The sequence below is a fragment of the Cydia fagiglandana genome, chromosome 20 (genome assembly GCF_963556715.1).
Source record: "Cydia fagiglandana chromosome 20, ilCydFagi1.1, whole genome shotgun sequence".
Taxonomy (NCBI): domain Eukaryota; kingdom Metazoa; phylum Arthropoda; class Insecta; order Lepidoptera; family Tortricidae; genus Cydia; species Cydia fagiglandana.
Window position 1 is genome coordinate 2,006,898 of NC_085951.1, and position 23,444 is coordinate 2,030,341.

Genomic DNA, 23,444 nt, shown 5'->3' on the forward strand with positions numbered 1-23,444 from the left:
AAGTATAAAATACCGGCCAAGTGCGAGTCGGGCTCGCGCATGAAGGGTTCCGTACCATTACAACGTACCATTAAAAAGCGGCAAAAAATCAGGTTTGTTGTGTGGAAGCCCCACTTAAATATTTATTTTATTTTGTTTTTATAACATATTTGTTGTTATAGCGGCAACAGAAATACACCATCTGTGAAAATTCCAACTGTTATATTATGCTACAAACTAGGTATACTTACATTAGCTATATTACGGTTCATGAGATACGCACTTGGCCGGTTTTTCCTTGGTATATGACATTTATTTCGGTTTATAATTTAAATAGTAGTGTGTCTACTAGAAATATCACAATTTAAAATATTCTCATAGAAAGTAATTTAATTTGTTCTTAGATTATTAATGGCCTTTAATGATCACACGTGTCTCTATAATTTTTATCCAACCGTAACATCGAGGGGGCAGAATATGTACTAATTACCAACATCCACGCATGCCACGGCATGTTAATTAATATTTGTCGTTGGTTATTAATAGTCGTTAGTCGGTTTGGTTTGTCGGGCGGGGCGATTGGAATGCGAGACCTACAATTAGAGACTAAAACTGTACTTTTTGTAAATATAAGTTGATTTGAATATTCACCTAGATTTATTTAATGAAGCAATTATTATTGTAGCAATTAAATAAAACCATAGAGGCAACTTAACTTTCTCAAGCACTAACAGTGCGAGCAGCGTTCATGACGGTCGTGTATTGTGTACACGCCAGCTCATACAAAAAAAGATTATGAAAGCTTATTGAAAATTTAAATAAACTACAAATAAATTGGATGCAATCGCTTTAGCGATAAGATAGCCTCTATTTCTGACTCTATCTTAAATCAATTGTTTCTCTTTAAGGTAAGGTTTGTAGAGTCAGACCGAGAAAAGTCTGCAGCGATTTTGATAGCCCACGCAGTGCAAGTGTCATTTGAAAAAAACTTCTATGAAATTATGTCGTGTAAATAACACTGGTACTGCGTGGGCTATCAAAATCGCTGCAAATTTTTTCTTGGTCTAACTCTACTGAGGTGAGGTGATGTGAGGTGAGGTCTCTCGGGTACTGAAGTGTGCCAATAAAGAGTATTCTATCTGTCTATCTATAACCACTCAACCGTCCGGCCCGCGAGACTGTTTTCCTGTCAACCGTCTGGGTTTTTTTAGCAACGCACGCCCCGCGCTGCGAATTCACAACTTTCTACAAAAATTATAACTACACTGCCATCTAAATTTTTTTAGAGCTAACTATTTAGTTAGGCTACGTTGTCGCATCAAGAGAATTAGTAAATAATGCCGAAATATTCCGTTAGATGGCTCTGAAATCAAATCTTTCTTCCACCCCTTTGGATAGTAAGGTTCCCGCGGACGGTTAAGAGCATATTTTTTTCGGATACTATGCTATCGTCGGACGGTCAAGTGGATAATTCCTAGCCACACCTCTCTTCCAAACGACACACACGTCTGATTGATTAATCAGCAACCCTATCCAACATTACATTACTTTGATTAAACATACGCAAAAACAATTAAGGTTACAACAATAAATCACGCCGCAAAGCAATCAGCCAAAACCGGAATCCGCGCCCATAATTATAATAGTTATGGAGAGGACATATTTTATTAATTACAGTGAATGTTATCACGAAATATTACCTTTATGTCGTATTTGCATACCGTGCGTATATGGAATGGGCGCGGTGGCATGCGATGGAGGACTCGAAGGGAAAAGCTGTAGCGAAGTGAACTAGCGGTATTCAAATTTTAAAATCTACTAGCGACCCGCCCTATTCTATGTAGATATATTATTCTCACTTTCTTTGGACATAATACTTATACATCGAGACGATACATCTGTGGAACGACTTGTAGTGCAGGGAAAAGTCGAAGGCGCAAGGCGCGGTAGGTCACCAATGCGTTGGTCAGACCTAGTCAAAAGTGCATTCAATGAACCACTCCATGAATGTACGGGAGGAATGGCGACGGATTGTGTGCCACCGGCCCTGATATGACGACCACGACCACTCTGGCAAGAATGTGACGACAAAGAAGAAGAAGCGACCCGCCCCGGATTCACACGGAACAAATTGTACACCTAAACTCTTCAAGAATCCCTCTATTGATAGGTGAAAACCGCATGAAAATCCGTTCAGTAGTTTTTGAGTTTATCGCGAACCAACATACAAACAGACAGACGCGACGGGGGACTTTGTTTTATAAGGTGTAATCATTTTGTAAGGATCAATCACGCTTTTTTATGATGTAGGAGGCAAACGAGCACACGGATCGCCCGATGGTAAGCAATTACCGTCGCCCAAGGACACCCGCAACACCAGAGCTGTTGCAACTATGTTATCAGAATCAGAATTTTAATTGTGCGAGGCAGGACGTTTATGGGTCAAACAGATCACTGTGTTACGTTCTTTCCTGTGGACATACACAAAGTTAAGGGCTATAAAGGTTAATTTTCTTATTTAACCCTAACCCACCTAAAAAGGTCCTCCTTTTATTTACAGAACTATGATAAAATCTTTACTTACATGGCCACAAGCTGTTAACTATTGCCCACAGGGGAGAAAAATGTACAGTTCGCGCGAACACGCTAGTTTTCTCTCCTGTGGGCAATAGTTAACAGCTTGTGGGCATGTAAGTAATGATTTTATCATAGTTCTGTAAATAAAAGGAGGACCTTTTTACGTGGATAAGGGTTAAATAAGAAAATTAATCTTTATAGCCCTTAACTTTGTGTATGTCCACAGGAAAGAACGTAACACAGTGATCTGTTTGACCCTTATAACGTTTTGTACCTTAACCCACTATTAGCTAATCTACTTTAATAAAACTCATCCAGAATTAATTATAAATAAATAAAAATTAATAAATTTGGCCATGTGATCGTCTAGTGAAATTAATACGTTGTGAACCTTAGTACCCTTCGTCTTTTATGTGCAGACTGATTAGATTTGGATTTAAAATACTACCCCTAAAATACCCTATGTAATTGTAAATATTTCTACTGTATTTCTATATTATAACACTATCATATGAAAAAAATCAAATAATAAATTATATTTTTTAGAATTTATCTTCTACCGAGCCCTACCGTGACCAGTTACCATGAACAGTAGTGTAAGCCCTTGTTGTTTGTAATTATATTTTCCTTTTATATCCATTCGCTAATCTAGCTAGCTAAAGGAAAATATGTATATGTAAATGTTGCAAAAATTAATACGTACAAACATACTTTATCTACTGTCACGCCTCGGATGAAGTCGGGTCTCTAAACTAAATAATACCTATTTTATTTTGTTTTGTTTTTAATAGGTATTCCTAAACACTATGTAATATTTACTTTTATCTGCGTTTCGGAACCTATTTTCAGACAAGAAGAAACGCCAAGAAACTTATCTGAATATACTATAAATGTATGGAATACTGAAGCGATCGTCTAATAAACATGACTTTTTAACCCTTAGATACCCAATATAGAAAAGCTCAAATTGTCACTAGTGAACTGCTTCGCCTGTCACTAGCTCCCTATAACAAAATTATTTAGTATGTCCTCAAATAACTTTGTTCCCCTATCTCACCAAATATAAAAATGTATTACCTTTAAATCATATTTAATATACGAGCCTCAGTAACCCATCCATATGCTACTAAAACTAGACTTTAATTTATTCTGTATTTTAAAACAATTAACTCTCTAATGATTTTAACACTGTATGTAACTAAAATACATGTGAAAGAATAAATAATAATAAAGAAAGAAATAATAATTAACCCTAACACCCAAATAATGACTCTACCCTAACTCTACCCCAATTTCACCTATTCTAATGTGTAAGACTAGAAGCGAACCTCTAGTATTACAGGGGGGGGGGGGAAGTGTGTGAGAGGGACCCTAATTTAAGCTGTAAACGTTCGGCCGACAAAACCGAGGTATTGCAAACCCTAGTGTCTGTGTAATTTGCCTCCCTCCGCAGTATAGGCCGTAGCCAAGGGTACTGACGAATAAGGCGCCCTATTCCAAATATAAAATGTGAATATATAAATATATATAACAAGACCACGCTTCTTCAATTACCAACAGATTTCAGTGAGTAAAGATTACTCTTAATGATCCACACGTGAGATCCTCACATCCCTCTGTCAGACCTTGAAGATAACGTAAGAGGTATAATCGTCACCTGTGTAGGTAAAAAGGTTGACTCCAGGCCCCTCTCGCGACCTGGACCTAACACTCTACTGGATTCCCGGAAAAGCCTGCTTATCACCGCTAGGTTAGGCGTTTTCGGTTGATTGACCGTGCAATCAGACACTAATCTGGCTCTAAAACACAAAAACACCAAAACACACGTAAGTATTTACACTGAACTAGCAATTGAACAGTCTGACAAAAAGCAGCATAGTAGCTACGTAATGTCAAACATTCAACCGTAAAAATAACACCTTTGTTTTAACGTCTACGGGCGAGCCAGAGATCGTGACAATCCGACGGACAAAAATAGAATAAACCGTTCCCAGCTTGGCGTGGGGGTATTTATAACCATAAAAGACATTAACGAAACGCGTTTGACGCATTTGACGCGTTAGGCGCACTTCAAAATAAAAACTTTGTTATTTATTTCCTTTAAACTCGAGTTCCAATCTTGAGTAGTTTTAGCAAAGAGATGTGAATCCCATAAGACAATCAAAGTCAAAAGAAACCCCTTGCCTCGGAAATCAAGACAAAGCCACTCTCTAACAGATGGCGCCACTCTCTTGATATTCAACAATTCTAATGCACATCAATGTAAAAAACATGGATCAAAACACATGGCGTTCCAAAATTAATAAAAATCATTTATGTCTATATGTAAATATATATGTATTATTGATATTTTTATACATTTTCATCTTTAGTTTCAATACTGCGTCAACAGATGGCAGCATAATCTTCGTGACTACAAAATTCACCGACAGTAATTCTCTATACACATTCCATTCTCTTTGGATTCAGCGAATCAGTTTTTCTGATTAATGGCCCACTACAAACTTAACTCAGTTAAGTTTTTGTTTGTTGTTTCGAATTTCTCGTGAGAATGTTTTGCTGTTATTTAAAATTAATTTACTGAATGCATATATTATAGTTACTTACATGTATTTATTTTAATTAACATTTGTATATAATAATTGAGGTTTTAAAGTTTATGAAAATAATATAGATCGATTGATCAGCTGTGTCAATCATTATTTATGTTAACTAGATCAGCTAGTGCGTCTAGTTACAGTTTATAGGATTCGAAACCCAAAAAAGGCCTTGGATAAATAGTACGAGTTCCTGAACTAACATTGGTTAAATTAAATATTATTTATTCATCAAATGCAGATCAAAGTCAATCTTAAAATCTACTTAAATAATTTACATACAATGTCCTAACTTAAAATCTAAACATATTACTGATATACTATCCTACTTACACTATCAGCCCCATTCCGACCCCCACCCAGCCCAAAAGTGCCAAAGATGCTAGCGGCACTGGAGGTCATTCAGTCAAACTAGTCAATTACCTATTACAACAACGATAATGAAATCACTGTATTATAACGGTTTGCGACGACGGACACTGAAAAACGTCAAATAAATAGTCGTAAACTGTAGTTATAACATAGAACATGTTCTAAATGACCCGCTGCCGCGTATGGCTCGGCCACGGCACGGGGTTTGATGGAAAGTTGGGCGTCACCATCGAATTACTGACCCCATTCACAAAACACCCTCGAACTATTTCCACCATACGTTGAACCCAAGACCTTTTACCATTGTTCGTGACCAAGGGTCTCACTATACTGGTTTTATGAGTTGATCCATGAGTTTATACTTGTGAAGAAAAGTCACTGATAGAGCGCGCCCATAATTACACTGAAAGGTTATTGTTATTTTTGGTTTAAATAATATGCTAACGATTTGGTATTTACTTTTTGGGTTGACATCGTGTTTGGAAGTATTCCCGGCTTTTGGATTAAGGTAGAATAATGAAATTAATGATGAATATAATGCATAGTGATATAAAGACTATCAAGAGTTTTCTTTATCAATTACATATTTATTGAAAAATACCAAGTACCTATTATTTTCTCATCAAGTCTATATTAAACAGCAAATTCGGACTTCAAACGTTAGTAGGTATATCTTCAACGGCCCTTAATAGGTACGTTTACCCGTCACCACACAACTGTCAAGACTCCTAATTATGGTCAATACTAGTACCACATCATAACAACCGCGAGCAAACACCATTTACTCATGCAATTACCCTATTATGTAGTTAATAACACAAGTAACCAGTTGTAAACGGTTTAGTCGAGTAAATCGGCTGAGTCAATATGGGTCAGTAACTTGAAAGGCAAACATCACGTTTGGTCGCTTTGGAATCTTCGGGTAGGGTGGGCATGGTTGTGGGTGAGACGGGACAGTCTCTTAGTTTTGGCAGGTAGCAATAATTTTACGAGTTGGGTGAATCATCTTGTACTTGGCAATCGTTGCGATGTCTACTTTCTCCTGGGTCACTCTTTAAATCTGTTTAATGGTTAACCAAACATGCCTTTTTGTGGTGTATAAGGTATCCACAACATACAAGAATAAGGGATGGACATTGAAGTCCTATTTATAACATAACGAGATTTTTATTATTGATTTAGATATCACTAGATCGACAGGGTGGAAGCAGAATATCTGCGCCAACTTTAAGTAAACAATTACGAGTACAATTTAAAAAAGTGTAGATTAGAAAAGTGGGTCTTGTGTCGAAAGTAAGGTCTCATTTTGGCTCACTGAGCCAACGGAGTAAGTAATTCTAGTTTTAAGTTAGTATATTGGTAGTAGTTATATTCTAAAAAAACTTACTAAAAACTTAGTACCTATTACTTTCTGTTGTGTTTTCGACTGATTTGATCAATTTTATGTCTGAATTTGAATTAGTTTCTTCAAGTAAACGAGTTTCTTAGAAAATTGTCACCGCATGGTCACCCCAGCTCAAAAGGTACAAGTTGTACATAGTTGGCAACACGGTCGGTTGTTTGATTTGCACTAATCAATCCCACTTGCCGGCATCTGAGCAATCCGAGGGATTAAATTAATCAGAGTAATGCCCATTATGTAAGTGTTAAAATAGAAATGGCACTCACTGTTAGGTAAAATTGAAATTAACAATTACTATTTAGTCATTTATTTATATAGAAGATATATACAGTGGTATTACTAAACGAAATTTATAGCTTAAATCTAGAATAGGCCCTTGAGGTAATGTACCAAGGATGTTGGCGGCATTTCCAGTTACGTCAACCAAACGCTTCTCAATACTCCGTATAAGTACTTATAGTTAATTTTAAGTTATAATTATAAGTTAAAACCAGTGGGGACACACTCCTGACTTCGGTCGAACTCGGCTCCGCTCGGCTCAGCATTGCTCCGAGCAATTAGGGTTGGCATCACTTGACTTCCTTGTGCGTGCACGACCACAGCTAAGATAATCACTTTGAATTTTGACAACCCTAAATAGCCGAAAGGGATACTGCCATATATTAGAAAGGGATAGCATGATTCGACCCTGAATCACTGTCAAACTTCGGGTTTGTAGGAAGTGTCCTTTCTGTACGGTAGTACAGTCACCTGCAATAATATGTTACTTTTCGAAGGCCGCAAAAATATGTGACACGCTCTTATAGCTCTACAAATAAGATCGCTCAGATATTTTTGCAGCCTTCATTGTGTAACATATTATTGCGGGTGACTGTACTATTATTTCTTCTGTGGTTAAACAACGAAATGTGCTCTATAGAAAATAACAAACACAAACATTCACATTTATAATAGTAGGATTATTCCGTCTCGTAAACATAATCCGCCGAAATATAATATTCCTAATTATCAGAGGTAATAAAAAAGTCGTTATGTGTATAATAATTTCTGTGTGTCATCGGCGGTCAGACCGATACTGGGTGCGACTGAAATAATGCTTGTTGGTATAAAGCGACGCATCCAGAGCTGTCACTCGGTTCTGCCACTGGTCACCCTGTTTTACCTAGGTACTTTTTTTTTTCGAGTCTGTTCAGAAATATAATATTTTTCTCCTATTGAATATAAAATAACTTATTAAAATAAACTAAAACTACAAACAAAATAAAATTAACACTAAAACTTACCTATAAAATAAAATAAACTAATTATAAAAAGAATACCCCTAAGTACTTATACCGGGTGTGGCCTGTAACACGAGCAAATAGTTAAAGCATAGATTGTACTCCTCAAACGGTGACGCTTTTGTTCAACAACTTTTAAAATTTATGAAGTATTTAGACTCCCTATTTTTCATACAAAATAAATATTATCTTCAATGGACGCCATCGCCACGCCATATCATTGTGATTGACGTTGCTTGTCACGCCTTAAACATAACAATACATTGCGTCTTATAATAAACTTGTGTATAATAAGTGTATTAAAATTCAAACATAATAAAAAAACTCATAATAAAAAAAAAACCAAAACAAATTTAATATTGGTCAGTATGAGGAGTACAGCTTACGGTTTAATTTTTTGCTCATATTACAGGCCACACCCGTTATATAAAATGAAAAACCGGTCAAGTGCAAGTCAGACTTACGCACAAAAGGAACCCTACCATTTACGCAAAAAACGGCTAAAAATCAGGTTTATTGTATGGGAGCCCCACTTAAATATTGATTATACATACTCTGGTTTTTAATATTTTTAATAGCGGCAACAGAAATACACAATCTGTTAAAAATTTAATCATTTCTATCACGGTTCATGAGATACAGCCTGCCGATACAGCCAGACAAACAGACAGTCGAACAGACAGACAGACAGTGAAGTCTTCGTAATAGGGTCCCGTTTTTACCGTTTGAGTACGGAACCCTAAAAATAAAAACGATTGAAAGTATTTATTGTATTAAGTGGAACTTTGCTAAAGGTTCCTTTGGGAAATGAAACTATTGCGATAAGTTTGTTGGGAATTGAAATTTGGCGAAAGGTATTTGGCCCAAACGAAAGTACACCATTATTCTTCATCATACTTTAACGTATTAGTCTAACCCAATGTGTCGTATTTCTATGAGTCACCTAATACCACCAACGAACTTATAATAAAATCCCTACATTTAAATCTATTAGTGGAATTAAAATCACCCCACGGCGCAGATTAGATCTGTTATTACGACATTTATGAATTCCTATGACCGCACCTGTCATGTGATGGAGTTTATTGTTCTATATGTTATATTATGGTATACTAGCCTTTGCCCGCGACTTTCCACGCATATAAATTGTTATGGCTCCTCTACACGATGGGCCAACGCCGGCCACTTCAAGGGACGCAGCCATGCGGTAGAATGAGATAGTAATATCATTAGCTCCCTCTAACGCATAAATGCGTCCCTTGGAGTGGCCGGCGTTGGCCCATCGTGTAGAGGAGCCATTAGACTGTGCTAGATTGTAAAATATTCTCCTAATTCAGATTATACCTACCTACCTATGTAAGTTTCTGCAAGTTGAAGAGTATTCAACAGCTTGTTCGAAAAAAAAAAGTTGTCTTAAAATGATATTAGGAGGGGAAAGGAAGGGAAAGGGGAACTTGATGACTTCCTTTTTTTACTGACTTCAAAAAAAGAGGTTCCCAATTCAATCAAATTGTATGTTGTTGCTTTTGGCCGGTTGGGACTTGACCTTAGAGCATAATATATCTGTGGACTTGTCTTAAGTAGGTAAGTTAAGAATTTGAAATATAGATCTTGTATTTTGGAATAAGTTCTATATTATAATATTTAAAACTTTCGCGTTTTGAACACATATTAACTCACATTTATAGACGGGCCTACCGCGAAATTTATTCAATTACCTTTATTTACCGACGTTTCGACACAGATTTCACTGGTCGTGGCCGCAGCTACTTACTATTTTTACTGAAGTACTATTTTCTCCGAAATAGAATGAACATCCCACCAAAAAGACAAACTTTCACACTTTCAATGTATATTTTAGTCATTGTACATTTTCAAGTCATTAATTTCTATTTTTCCGTGTGTTGATTTGAAAGGATTAAGGTGTGTTTTGTTTTTTGCTGATTGAATGAAAACGCTGACTTGGGATTTGTAATTTCAATTAATTTGTGATGTTGCACAGAACAATCCGGCAGGGTTGTGGCAATAAGTCATATTTCAATAGTTTTATGAAGTGAAAACTTCTTTAGCGGCGCTGTGCACTTTTTGTGATGGGGAAAAAATGTTAAACTCGCGAGAGCGTAAGACGTAAGACGCTTCGTAAGACGGACACGTGACCTGATCGAGAAACTGTTACAATGTCATTGAGTTTACACTTCTGCCGGCACTCCCGGAGTGCATCGCGTTGTTTTTTTAACATAGATAGCTGCTGGTCCGAAATAAAGAATTATTAATTTATTTTATTGATTTATTTTGCTTCCTTTCCCTTCATAAATAATATTAATTATTTATTTTTACTTTAATCGATTTAACTTTCCACTTAAGAAAATATTTATTTGTTGTTCTACAAAAAGCTGTAATTAATTCAGATAATTTTTGATTTCTTTACTGCATTATGTAAGTACTAATAACAATTGGTGTATAATTATTTGAAAAAATAGTCCCGCTGAGTTTTTGACGCTAGCTTGTGACATTCTTTCATAAGTGCAATGTTTTATGGACCCCGTAGGTGGCCACTGACGAGCCTTCCAACCGTCCAAATAGCGTGGCTGCAATCCAAAAAAGCTCCGTGAATGTCAAAAACATACAATGATTATTATTAGGATGCCGTCCATAAATCCATTGTAACGGCATCCATTTGGAAGGCTAGTCAGTGGCCTGATTTATGCATACATTGAAGGATATTATTTATTTTATAAAATAGCTAATACATATTTAATACACGGGGGCATTTATAACGTAAAAAAACGTCGGTAGGTTACATGTTTATAATATTTTCTAATAATTAATAATTATAGGCACTAGAGACAACAACCGGATTTTAAAAATAGCGAACAAGTTAAAATTGAAATTCCAAGCTTTTCACCTGAAGTGTAAATTGCTACATCGAATCCCAAAGGAACCGGATATAACCAGTTAAATATAGTTGAACAGTAATAGCAGAGACAAGTTACTACACAGACTATCAATTACAAACAAATAAAGGATGTACGGTATGTAAAGATGACGCCACACAACACGGCTCAGATTCATAGGTATTAATCGCTTTTTTATTAGTTCGTTGAATATCGTAACCCCTTTTTAGTTCATACGAAGCCATATATCGCAGTTATAACATTGAACTATTATATTGACATCTGTTAAAGTTCAAATTTAAACATTTTTTTTATGACATGCACTAGACTAGAGCGTTCAATTAATAGGAATTAGCTGGACTGTTCATAGTAATTTACCATACAATATACATACACAACATGGGCACCTTTGCACCCGGTACAGCCCGTGGAGGTCTTTTAGATTAAAATATTTTAATATTTAGATATATTTAAGTTACTTTTGTATGATTATTTATGTACCACTAACCTTTTGTATAATAAATGACTTAAACATACATACATACATACATATAATCACGCCTATTTCCCGGAGGCGTAAGCAGAGACCACGGATTTCCACTTGCTACGATCCTGACATACCTCTTTCGCTTCCTTCACTACCATACAAGTGCGAAAACAAGGAAATTCGTTTTATTATTATTGTATCGTATATATTATCGACACGAATTACAGTACATATGGCCCTTTAAATGTTCAACGAAGTTACGTAATATGCTTATTATAGCACCTGGTGTCGTAATATAGCACCAGATGTACTGTAAAAATCATTCTGTAATTCTGTACAGGTAAAAGTAGACGCAGGCCAAAGCGTCATAAGGCTCTGTATTTTTAGGTATTAAAATAAAAGTAAACAAAATCTACCCTCAAATGGCTCCTTAAGCCAGTTGAGGGTAGATGAAATTGAAAACTTTTCATGTTCAAACAATGTTGGTTAAAGACAGGTCGTTTAGTGACATATCCAGGCGGTTTTGTATTTGGTTGGTTAACCAATAAATGTTATTATTACCAGTCCTTACTTTTAACTGGTCATTAATAATACGAATCTATGCTCCAGGGATTGCGGGAAAGAGGACTGACGGGAAAAGGATAAAAAACCTTAACGTGACGGCTGAAACTTACGTCGAGGTGAACGGGTGCAGTTAGAGCCCGCTCGCGTTAGATACGGTATAGTTGGTCAAAACAAATTTGTCAGTAAATAAGAATAAGAGCGCTGGTGGCCTAGCGGTAAGAGCGTGCGACTTGCAATCCGGAGGTCGCGGGTTCAAACCCCGCCTCGTACCAATAAGTTTTTCGGAACTTATGTACGAAACATCATTTGATATTTACCAGTCGCTTTTCGGTGAAGGAAAACATCGTGAGGAAACCTGCATACATCTGCGAAGAAATTCAAAGGTGTACGTGAAGTCCCGAATCCGCATTGGGCTAGCGTGGGGACTTTAACCTAAGCCCTCTCGCGCTCGAGAGGAGGCCTGTGCCCAGCAGTGGGACGTATATATAGACTGAATTATTATATTGTTATTATTATATAAGAACAAAAAACTATGCTGATCCTTTTCTTTTGGATGCTAGTACTGGTGTAAGACAATGATAGTATAATTTCTCTCTGTCTATGTTTGAAATGAGACAGTCCTTTGACAAACTATAGGTTATTTTTAGGAAACTAGTTTCTGCCTGAGACTTCTAATATTGCTCACTTCCTTAGTAAATTCCACCCTTCTCTTTCATCCTCAAATGACAGATAAAGACAAACGATTATTAACTAATTGAGGTTTATAGCGCGTTTATGTTATGAATAAGGGGGTTAAGACGAAACAGGAGCTCAGTTTTAAATATTTAAGGTAAATATACCCGTCTCGCTAACGGAAGCGGCTCCTAAACTAGTGCGATAAGGACAAGTCCTGCGTAAAAATCTCAAAAATCGAGGTTTCGTACTCGACTGTTTCCTCCTTCCAAACTTAACCAATCGTAACCAAATTTGGAAATCTAAATGATTATGAAATTATCTGTGTCGGACAGTTTTGCTTTTTTGGCTAATTGATATCAGTTTTGAATACTACGCCTCTCATTGCGGCATAGTCAATGAGGCCATTTTGGGCATTTTTGAAGGGCTCTAGCGCCTTAAAAAACAGAAATATCTAAAAAGCAAAACGGTCCGACACAGATATTGTCAATTTTAATCTGTGTTGAAAAAATCATTGCTCTCGCATCAAAACCCATGGAGGAAACAGTCGAGTACTTTTGTATGGAGAAATGACCACGCCTGATGGCTCTTAACCTTTAAATGATACTTTAAAAGTTGAAATAACGTAAAATTGTTACCTAGTAACTAAAAAGAGTGACGTGACATTAAACTTATCAATACATGTAATATAAAGCTTGTATACACATCTACTTCATATTGCATCTAAGATATGCATCAGCATTAGTGCATCTCCCATCGGATTCGCTTGCAATTCTCGTGGCCTATCCAAAAAGGAACGACGTCCGTCGGCTACCGAAGATGCTTACTTTTGGATTTATTCTGTTTTGCATTTTATAATTGTGTGAAATTTCTGGTTAAAAGATCTCCATAATTTATTATTACAAATTGAGGGAGTTTATAAAATATAATATTATTTCGCCATGAGCTAACAAATTAAAAATAATAATTTTTAAGAAAAAAAAAACCGACTTCTATGGGGCCCGGTGAAAAATTATGGTAGATGGTGCACTATGTAGAAAAGGAGGTAAAACCAGTACTTTCTAGTAGCATTTCGTTTCCGTAAGGGTCGTAGTTCTAGCCTAACCTAACCCACTTCTCTGATTGCAGTTCGGTTCTGTGAGGATCGTAGTTCGAACCTAATCAAACCCACTTTTCTAGTAGCATTTCGTTTCTGTAAAGCCCGCAGTGCTAACCAAACCTAACCCACTTTTGTTTGGTCTGTGAGGATCGCAGTTCAAACCTAACCTAACCTACTTAACGGCGCATGGCGTGCGGTGTACGGGGGTATGAGCGGGAGGGGTTTGGCATCATCATACTATATACCTACATTTTATGGTAGGTAATCATAGCGGTTTATTTAGTTTAGGTATCATAGTGATTTTCCGGGTCAAGGTCCAGGTCTCTGAGTCCGAGTCCGGGTCTGAGTCTGGGTCCGAGTCCGGGTCCGAGTCCGGGTCCGAGTCCGGGTCCGAGTCCGAGTCCGAGTCCGGGTCAGAGTCCGGGTACGAGTCCGGGTCCGAGTCCGGGTCCAAGTCCGAGTCCGAGTCCAGGTCCGGTTCCGATCCGGGTACGAGTCCGGGTCCCAGTCCAAGTCAAAATCGAAATTCGAAATCACCAAACGTGTACTATGCGTCGTTGAAGAGTTCTGTTCTGATCATCATCAGAGGTTCCACTTCATCAAATGCGACAGTTTTTAATGTAAATGCTTGATTTTATGATGAAAATACAGAAAATTCTATACGTATGCCTTTAAGATTTGAGGAGTTCCCTCGATTCCTTATGGATCCCATCATCAGAACTCGAGCTTGACAGAAATGTGGCTTAAAAACTAAACTTGCTTAGCAAATATAACGAAGAGGACCAATCGCCAAACGTGAACTATGCGTCGTTGAAGAGTTCCGTTCTGATAATCATCAGCAGTTCCACTCCATCAAATGCGACAGTTTTGAAAGAAAATGCTTGATTTTCTGATGAAAATACAAAAACCTCTATACGCATGCCTTTAAAATTTGAGGAGTTCCCTCGATTTCTCATGGATCCCATCATCAGAACTCAAGCTTGACAAAAATGTTGCTTAAAAACTTAACTTGCTTAACAAACATAAGGAAGAGGACAAATCGCCAAAGGTGAACTATGCGTCGTTGAAGAGTTCCGTTCTGATCATCATCAGCAGTTCCACTTCATCAAATGTCACGTTTTTGAATGTATATGCTTGATTTGTTGATAAAAACACAAAAATCACTATATGTATGCCTTTAAGATTTGAGGAGTTCCGTCGATTCCTCATGGATCCCATCATCAGAACTGGATTTTGACAAAAACGGGACCAATCTGTATGCATATACATGCAATCAAAGAAATAATTTTTAAAATCGGTCCAGTAATGACGGAGATATGGAGTAACAAACATAAAAAATAAAAAAAATAAAAAAAAATAAAAATAAAAAAAAACATACAACCGAATTGATAACCTCCTCCTTTGGGATTTGGAAGTCGGTTAAAAAGTAACCTAAAATTAAAACTACAAATCAGCTTTAATAAATATTAAATTTTTCATTAAATCATGTAATCTATAGATTTTTTAGTTATAAACAAATTTTAGTGAGCAAGATAACTCTTATGTTTTATAACGGATCCCTTTGTTTGACATAATTATTGAAAGTCATAATGTATAGGTAATGATTGTCAGATTATCATTAGAGGTTAGGTTAGTCTTGTTTTATGGTAATCCTGAAAAGTTTCGTGTTTCTGAGCAAAACCAAATTAAGACAAACGAAAATGCGGACAAACAATACATTACCTATGACATAAAACTTTATGCAAACAATAGAGACCCGTTTTATAATCATCATCATCCTATAATTTTACGCTAATATGTCTATAAAATTTAATTGAGCCAATACGAAACTGATTTTATTACCTATCGGTACCTACTTATATTGTATCTTACGACTGATTCCTTCATATATTATCTTACCAAATACCGGGCATCATCAACATGAAAACCTGCCCACTTCACATACACTGCAAAACATCTCGAAACGCAATAAAAACGCAACTAAACCGCAGTAATTGCGCCGAAATTCGGATACACTTGACTCTAGTGTTGGCATATTCGAAATTTTCAATACGCACCGCTCCGACCCGGGGCCCGGGGCCGTGACACAGGGATGTGAAGAAAACCAAATTTTCCTAATTAAAGCAAGTTAGGAATTTTAATCAAAATCAAAATTGTTTATTGTACTGATGTTATTAAAAGTATTATTTATTAGTTTTGCAATTCTTAAAAAAACCTTATTCGAAAAGGCTGGCTGGTTTGTCATATATACAGAACTTTCTTTTTAGTGCCATCTTTCCTACGTCTGGGTAAAGTTATTCATCGATATACAGGGTTACTTTTTTACCGGTACAATAAATTTTACCACATCATTGGTATCGATAATAGATCACATTGCACAAATAAATTTTTTTTTATTTATTTCGCATCAATTAATTTATCCTTCACCAATTTAGTAAATTCTGGATGCACGATGCACGAATTACAAGGTGTCAACGGTATGAAATCGCGCGCGATGACGTAAACAAACAGTTGCCAGTTCGTGCGTTTGCTAATTGATGCGTAAGGCATCCACATTTTCTAGTACTTTAGCGGATAAGTTCGGGCATTGGTATTTTTGTTTTTTTGTTCCCAAATAGTAGTAACAAAGAATGCTGGTATTTTTTATTTTTGGCAACAATTACGTATGTTGATTTATTGTACTGGTAAAAAAGTAACCCTGTATAATTATTATCGTCAAAAACATCGTTTAATGTGTAGTACCTAGGCTTTTTTACTATGTAAATTTTATTTCAATTTTAAAGTTTCAATTTTTTTTTTGGCATACCTACCTGCCAATTAAAATATTTAATTTGATCGATTCCATTTAATTTATTTATTTATCTTCCAATCCACAATCATCTGCAATCATAATTATCTGGCACAAATCTAACACTATCTTAGAAATTTTGATTGATTAAGCGATACCTATGTAATGGATGATGAAAAAAAAATAAGATTAACATCGTAATAATCAATACCTGTACCTACCTATTCAAAAATGCAAACAAAAATTGAAGAATACTTTTGTTGATCCTATGTTGCATATGCTGAATCACTATGAAAGCCGCTCATATTATTGTCCCTGTGACACGGCACGAAGAATCACAGAAATCAAATTTTCAGGTAAAAGTTGGCTCGCTATCCTTTCAAACAGTGAGACACTCGCATTATCGAAGTAGATGCAGGGGATGATATCAAAAGATTCCTCATCAAAAATGTACGGCCAAAGCCGAGACAAGCACGGATTATATTTCGATGGTCTTTCGAAGATATGTTGTTATGTAATTTAAGAAATTTAATTTGCAACGATTTTTAAAACAGCTTTGACGGCGAATGGGTGCTAATTATATAGACTGTACTATGTTGTTACTTATATTGGGATGAAAATGAATCATAGGTTTATGTATATTTAGCACTGATTTGTCTTTATTTTTAGGAACAAAGAATTTTAAGTCTTAGCCCATGATTACGATCACTAAAAATTAACCGCATATGTACCTACTTAAAAGAAGTCTTGTGAGTCATGAATATTAAAGAGGTATTCGTTACTCAATGGGAGTTACTTAAAATAGATAGGAGGATTATACTTAGAATACATAGGAATAATTTTTTTAAGTATTTCAGTAGAAGTAAATAAGTTGAAAATCAAAATATAATTTCAGATGTTTAATTTAAAAAAAAGTAGCCTTTTGTTTATGTTCTCACATTTTAAGTTACTTCTTTACTTCAACAATTGACCATTATCAGAAACGTATGTGGAACCTGTGATGCTCCTCGCTTTATCGCTGGCCAGGAACGCGATGACATCAGCGATTTCCTCCGGTTCCCCAACTTTGTTCAAAGCGGTTAACGTCTTTGCATATTGCCACGTAGCATCGCCAGCTCCAGGAGGCATCAATCCAGCATTCTCAGAGATGTCTGTCCTGACCGGCCCAGGGTTGACGCTGTTCACTCTGACGCCAGAAGCCGCCAGGTCCAGGGCAGCGCAGCGAGTGAAGTGATCCACGCCTGCCTTTGACACACTGTACGACATAAAATCCTCACCAACAACTTTCAGTGATGCTACACTTGACACGTTTACAATATTCCCCTTAGTTGCTTGTAAAAACGGTGCAGCGAGACTGGTCAGCTGGACGATGGAGCGCAGATTTGTATTCATGACTTCATCGAATACTTTCAATATATTTGGATCAGCGACTGAAGCTTTCCTTACCATTCCAGCGTTATTCACTAGCACATCAAGCTTTCCGAAATGATCTACGGTTTTCTTGATAATGGTGCCGGCTTCATTTTCATTGGCAACGTCTGCTCTGATGACGAGAGGTTGTGCTCCTGCTAGCGCACATTTCTGCGCAACGTTGCTTAGTTTAGTTTCATTTCTACCAACAATCGCGACGCTGGCTCCTTCTTTAGAAAACAAGATGGCGGTGGCTGCTCCAATGCCGGAGCTTGCACCCGTCACGAGAACCACTTTACCGGAGAAACTCATGCCTATCTTTTAGGAGTATCAAAAGACGACTGGTAACTAAAATATTTGTGTGTAATCTCATTATGATAAACGTGTTAGTACGAGTATTTTGGCAAGCGAACTGATAACTCTGATAAGTATAGGTAAGCAAATGAAGTCATCGTATCGTGAATATTATTAGCCCCGAATTTACTTTTATGAATGTTTAACGATACAGTTTGCCGACTTTATCTCGATGCAGTAAGGTTCATTCTAAGAATAATATGTTATTTAATACAATACCAGCTGGAATCTGATGCCATCATTGCACCAATTTTTTCACAGATAATTTTAATTTTGTTAGTTTTAAGTGTTTGTCAAGTCTGTTTTTGTCAAACGCTTTTCTATTTCTTGTTTCGAAACGTCATATTCTCATAGTAATCACAATCAGTTCCCTAAAATTTCCTCAACGGCAATCTCGAAAACAATATTGCCCCCCATTGTGAACAAAGTAAGAAAACCAAAAGAACACCCACGAACTGGACCAATCAACAGCTTGTTCCTTTTTCAAAGCTAGCGGAAACAAAGAAAGCGTAAATTTCAAAATCGAACGATCAACGGCTCAGGGAAAAACAAACACATGCCGTTCTGTCGCCCGAAGCTATCTGCTGTAACTGCGTTAGAAAACACATTCAATTATGTACCTTGAGCTTATGAAATAAGGTAGATAATTGAATGAGTTTTTAAATGGAGATACATCACATAGTTTTAGAGCGCGAACGTTCCTTTTTCAAGTAGAAACATCGAGCGCTTTCTTTTAGGTTCTAGCGCTTTACGTATTCAGCGGGAGCGAGCAGAATTTGAATGCAAGCGTGCCGTAGACAACTCTTCTATTGTCTATAGATAGGTACAAGGCATCGCTATTTGAAGAAGGATTGCTTTGAGTTTTTAGGGTTCCGTACCCAAAAGGGAAAACGGGACCCTATTACTAAGACTTCGCTGTCCGTCCGTCCGTCCGTCCGTCCGTCCGTCTGTCACCAGGCTGTATCTCACGAACCGTGATAGCTAGACAGTTGAAATTTTCACAGATGATGTATTTCTGTTGCCGCTACAACAACAAATACTAAAAACAGAATAAAATAAAGATTTAAATGGGGCTCCCATACAACAAACGTGATTTTTTTACCAAAGTTAAGCAACGTCGGGAGTGGTCAGTACTTGGATGGGTGACCGTTTTTTTTGCTTTTTTTTTTGTTTTATTTTTTTGCATTATGGTACGGAACCCTTCGTGCGCGAGTCCGACTCGCACTTGCCCGGTTTTTTTCATATCCCAAGTAGTTATTTCTCTTGCAATGTTTAATCCCAGACTTGAGGTCTTTCACTTACCTACATACGTATACATACCTATTAAGCACGAAAATTTAAACAACAACTTTGCGCCCTTGTAAAACCAATGACTATTTTGGGTGATAAATAAAAACTATCCTAATATATTCTTTCCCGGCCCTCAAACTATCAGCAGTTTAAACATGAAGAGGTAACCGACAGACAGACAAACAGACAGAATTATTGACTAGGACATCTGTAATATTAGTAGAGATTTAATAAATAAGTATTTAAAAAAATTACGGTCGGTAAACACGTGGTAATCACTTATGGCGTTATTCATAAACGCGTTACTGGCCTGAATTAGCTGTGAATCGTTCGTCTCTTTCTGTCATTTTGACTTATGTAGAAAGGGATAAAACATTAACTAAATTAGGTCCGCAAAGTTTTAGAATAAGGGGATTACTAGCAATCCTTACAAACACATCGCGACTCTCGCTTCACGCTTCGCAATGCCTCCTTAATGAGTGCATATCCTAACAAAAGTAGGCCTAAGTGGTCGGACGACAGATAAAAAATTGGAGAGCACGTTTTAATAAGAGCACGGAAGCAAATGACTCGTTATAGAGGGCGACACTAACTAGTGGGGAGGTCTTTGGCTTGTTCTCGTGGTCTAATGAGTGTAGATACTTGTGACTGTCAATAGTTTTAATTATGTACAGTCAGCGTCAATAGTAGCGGATGAAACACGTATAATTTTTAATGTATAATTGTACATCTGTGTGTAATGTAAAAATAATTGTATAATTTATGTACTGATCAGAGATGTTCCGAATGTAAACTCGGCACAAAAATAGCAATTTTGAAAAATTAAGTACCTAAATACTTAGTCAATTTTCGAAGTCGGATATGGCGATATAAAAATATCATAATGAGAAATATGCTCATCACATTGCCACAATACAATTAGCCACTCCCGATATCTTATTTACGCTCTATCTCCCTCTTCCAACCGAATAGCATTTGTTCTCGTAAATAAACCAAATAAACAACAAAGTCCGCACTGGACATTCACCACGCCTTTCGCACCCGCACCAGTGTAACTATGATCTCTGTAACCTCGTAAGACCAAAGGCAATTTTTGTGCTTTTGAATTTGGAACTTTCTTTTATTTCTATATGAGTTCAAAACTCGAATTTAATTTGTACTTGTACAGTCAAGGAATTTAAATTCCGACCCATTTCGTACTTTGTCACAGTGACAACCGTATGAGGTCTCTAGCGGCTTTCATATTGATTGTCACTGTGACAAAGTACGAAATGGGTCGGAATTTAAATTCCTTGACTGTACAAGTACACGGGGACTCACGAGGAAACCCCATTGAGACGGTTCAAAAACTTGCATGCTTTTTTCGTTTCATTGCGGTATTTGGTCGATCGACTGAACTCATTGTGGCACTGTCTCGAATAATTATTGCAAGTTCTTGAAATGTTTATGATGTTTTACGTGCATACTCGTACAGTAGTTAAGTCAGTGTCAGACATAGAATTTTTCCTGGCCAAAGAGAAGTGGTCGACGAAATGGAATATCGATATGTCTGTTGTCGATGTTATCTTACAGATATAGCGGCATAATTATTTTCCGTCGTATTTCCACGAAAACGTACGAACATGTCTTGCTATTTCAGTCAGTCTCAGTACAAAAAGTATCGAGGTTGACTGAACTAACATGACAAATACCAACGAACGTTTACGAGAAAATACGATGGAAATAAATTATGCACTACATCTGTAACGTTATGGATAATTTCTATCAAGGACACGTCCGCTAACTTCTTTAATCATTATACATATTTCTATTTAGTTTTCTCACTTTTTGGGAATTGTTAATAACATTTCTGGTTTTTATAAAATATAAACATAAAATACATGTACTTATTGATAACAGATTTATCGTTAGGTCATCATTGCCAAGCACTCTTTTATTGCCACAAAAATTTCTATCTGGTTGGCGATTTTTGAATTTCGATCGTTCGATTTCGTTACTCGAAAATCGGTGGAAAACGGAGAAATGCTACTTTTTAAAATACGATCAATAGAAACTGGGAATCTAGTGGTATTGACCATTCGTTTTCAATTCTATTAGTAAAATTTAAATGTCTAGTAGTGGAGATATTATTGCTGCACGAAATACACGAAATCGAGCAGTCAAAATTCCTGTACGGATATGATGGTCGTTCTTGTCTACGTGACAGCGTGATATAACGGTGTCCGTCACTTTCTATCCCACGGTGTTAAACAGTGACAGTTATTTCATCACGTGGATAAAGATGGATAAAGCTATCCATCCATACGCCGGCTGCTCAGTATACAGAAGTCAAGTTAGACTGGGTAGAGGGTCAGAATGGGGGTAAAATTTTGTGAATTAGCCAGATGCACTGGCAAAGCGGCACGCGGTTGATTTTTATTCATTTGGCCTCGGTGGCCCAGGAGACATATCGGTGCCTTGGACGGGGAAATTGCATTCTGTACCCCTAATAATTCCTTTTCACGCAATGTTTTATAGTGCGGTCGGGGGTTTATTTTTGTTGGGGTTTTGCGTTTGGGATGAAGTTGAAATGAAAATATTAGTGTCCTTCAATTAGGAAGAGTGAAACTCTGTAATAATATATTTGTTGTAGACTCTTTGGATGTTTTATTCTTCTTTCTTATTATAACCTCGTAAGTCCCGGCGTACTTGTACTAGTACAAATTAAATTCAAGTTATTGAACTCTTATAGAAATAAAAGAAAGTTCCAATTTCAAAAGCGCAAAAATTGGCTTGGGTCTTACGAGGGTAATTCAAAATTGTCTTTAAAAAGAAACGGACTTTATAGATATTCAGTTTTTTTGATTGGTCGTGTGAAATTCAGTGTTTTTCTAATTCTGTGTAAATACTAAATCACAAAATTAAATATACCTAATATCGAAGGTAAAATCTCCCTTTTCATTCAAATACAGTCCCATCCCATCTTTTTCAATATTTAACAACAGTTGGTAGTTTTTTTTAAACTTATCTGAATGCAATCGGATTTTATGGGTTAAAATTTAATGACAGTCAGGGAGTTCCTACATCGATAAACTCAAATGACTTATCGATATCGATACTTTTTACATGCGCGTGAGGGGAACACTGTGCCCAGCAGTGAGACGTATACGTATGATAGGTTTAGACTAAGAAAAGTCTACAGCGATTTTGATTGCCCACGCAGTGCAAGTGTTACTTATGCGTCATAATTTCATAGAAGTTTGTCGTTTAAAATAACACTGGCATTGCAGACTTTTCGTGGTCTAACTCTAGTATTATTTATGTTTTATTTATACTTATTTTATTATTTATAAGTCACACAAAAGTCTTACGTAACCTTGCGTTACGTAACGTTGTTACGTTACGTAGTCTTGGGTAGTCGCCTCGGCTAGTCTGTGGCCATGAGTAAACCCATGCATAATAAAAAAAAAACAAAAAAAAAACAGAAAGTTCACTAATCCACGTATTAAAAAAGGTACTACCCGGGGTTAACCGGTTAAACCGTTAACCCAGTGTCAAATTCTCCTGGTAACCATCGTAACTCCAGGTTTAACCGGTTAACCCTGGGTTAGTGGCGCTTAGACTATCTAATCTACAAGTAAGCCCTGGACAATCGAGTTAGCGTCCATAACCGAAATTAATTTAATTTCCCTGGAATAAT

At 36.7% G+C, this 23,444-nt stretch overlaps 1 protein-coding gene and 1 long non-coding RNA gene across 2 annotated transcripts in view; both read right to left on the bottom strand.

The window, feature by feature from the left end:
- Positions 1–23,444, bottom strand: part of LOC134674407 (uncharacterized) — a 461,157-nt gene that overhangs the window by 63,897 nt on the left and 373,816 nt on the right. The gene's annotated exons all lie outside the window — the stretch shown is intronic.
- Positions 17,653–18,433, bottom strand: LOC134674945 (3-oxoacyl-[acyl-carrier-protein] reductase FabG-like). The gene has a single exon (XM_063533103.1). It carries the CDS (start codon positions 18,431–18,433, stop codon positions 17,666–17,668), a length of 768 nt encoding a protein of 255 aa, XP_063389173.1. The 3' UTR covers positions 17,653–17,665.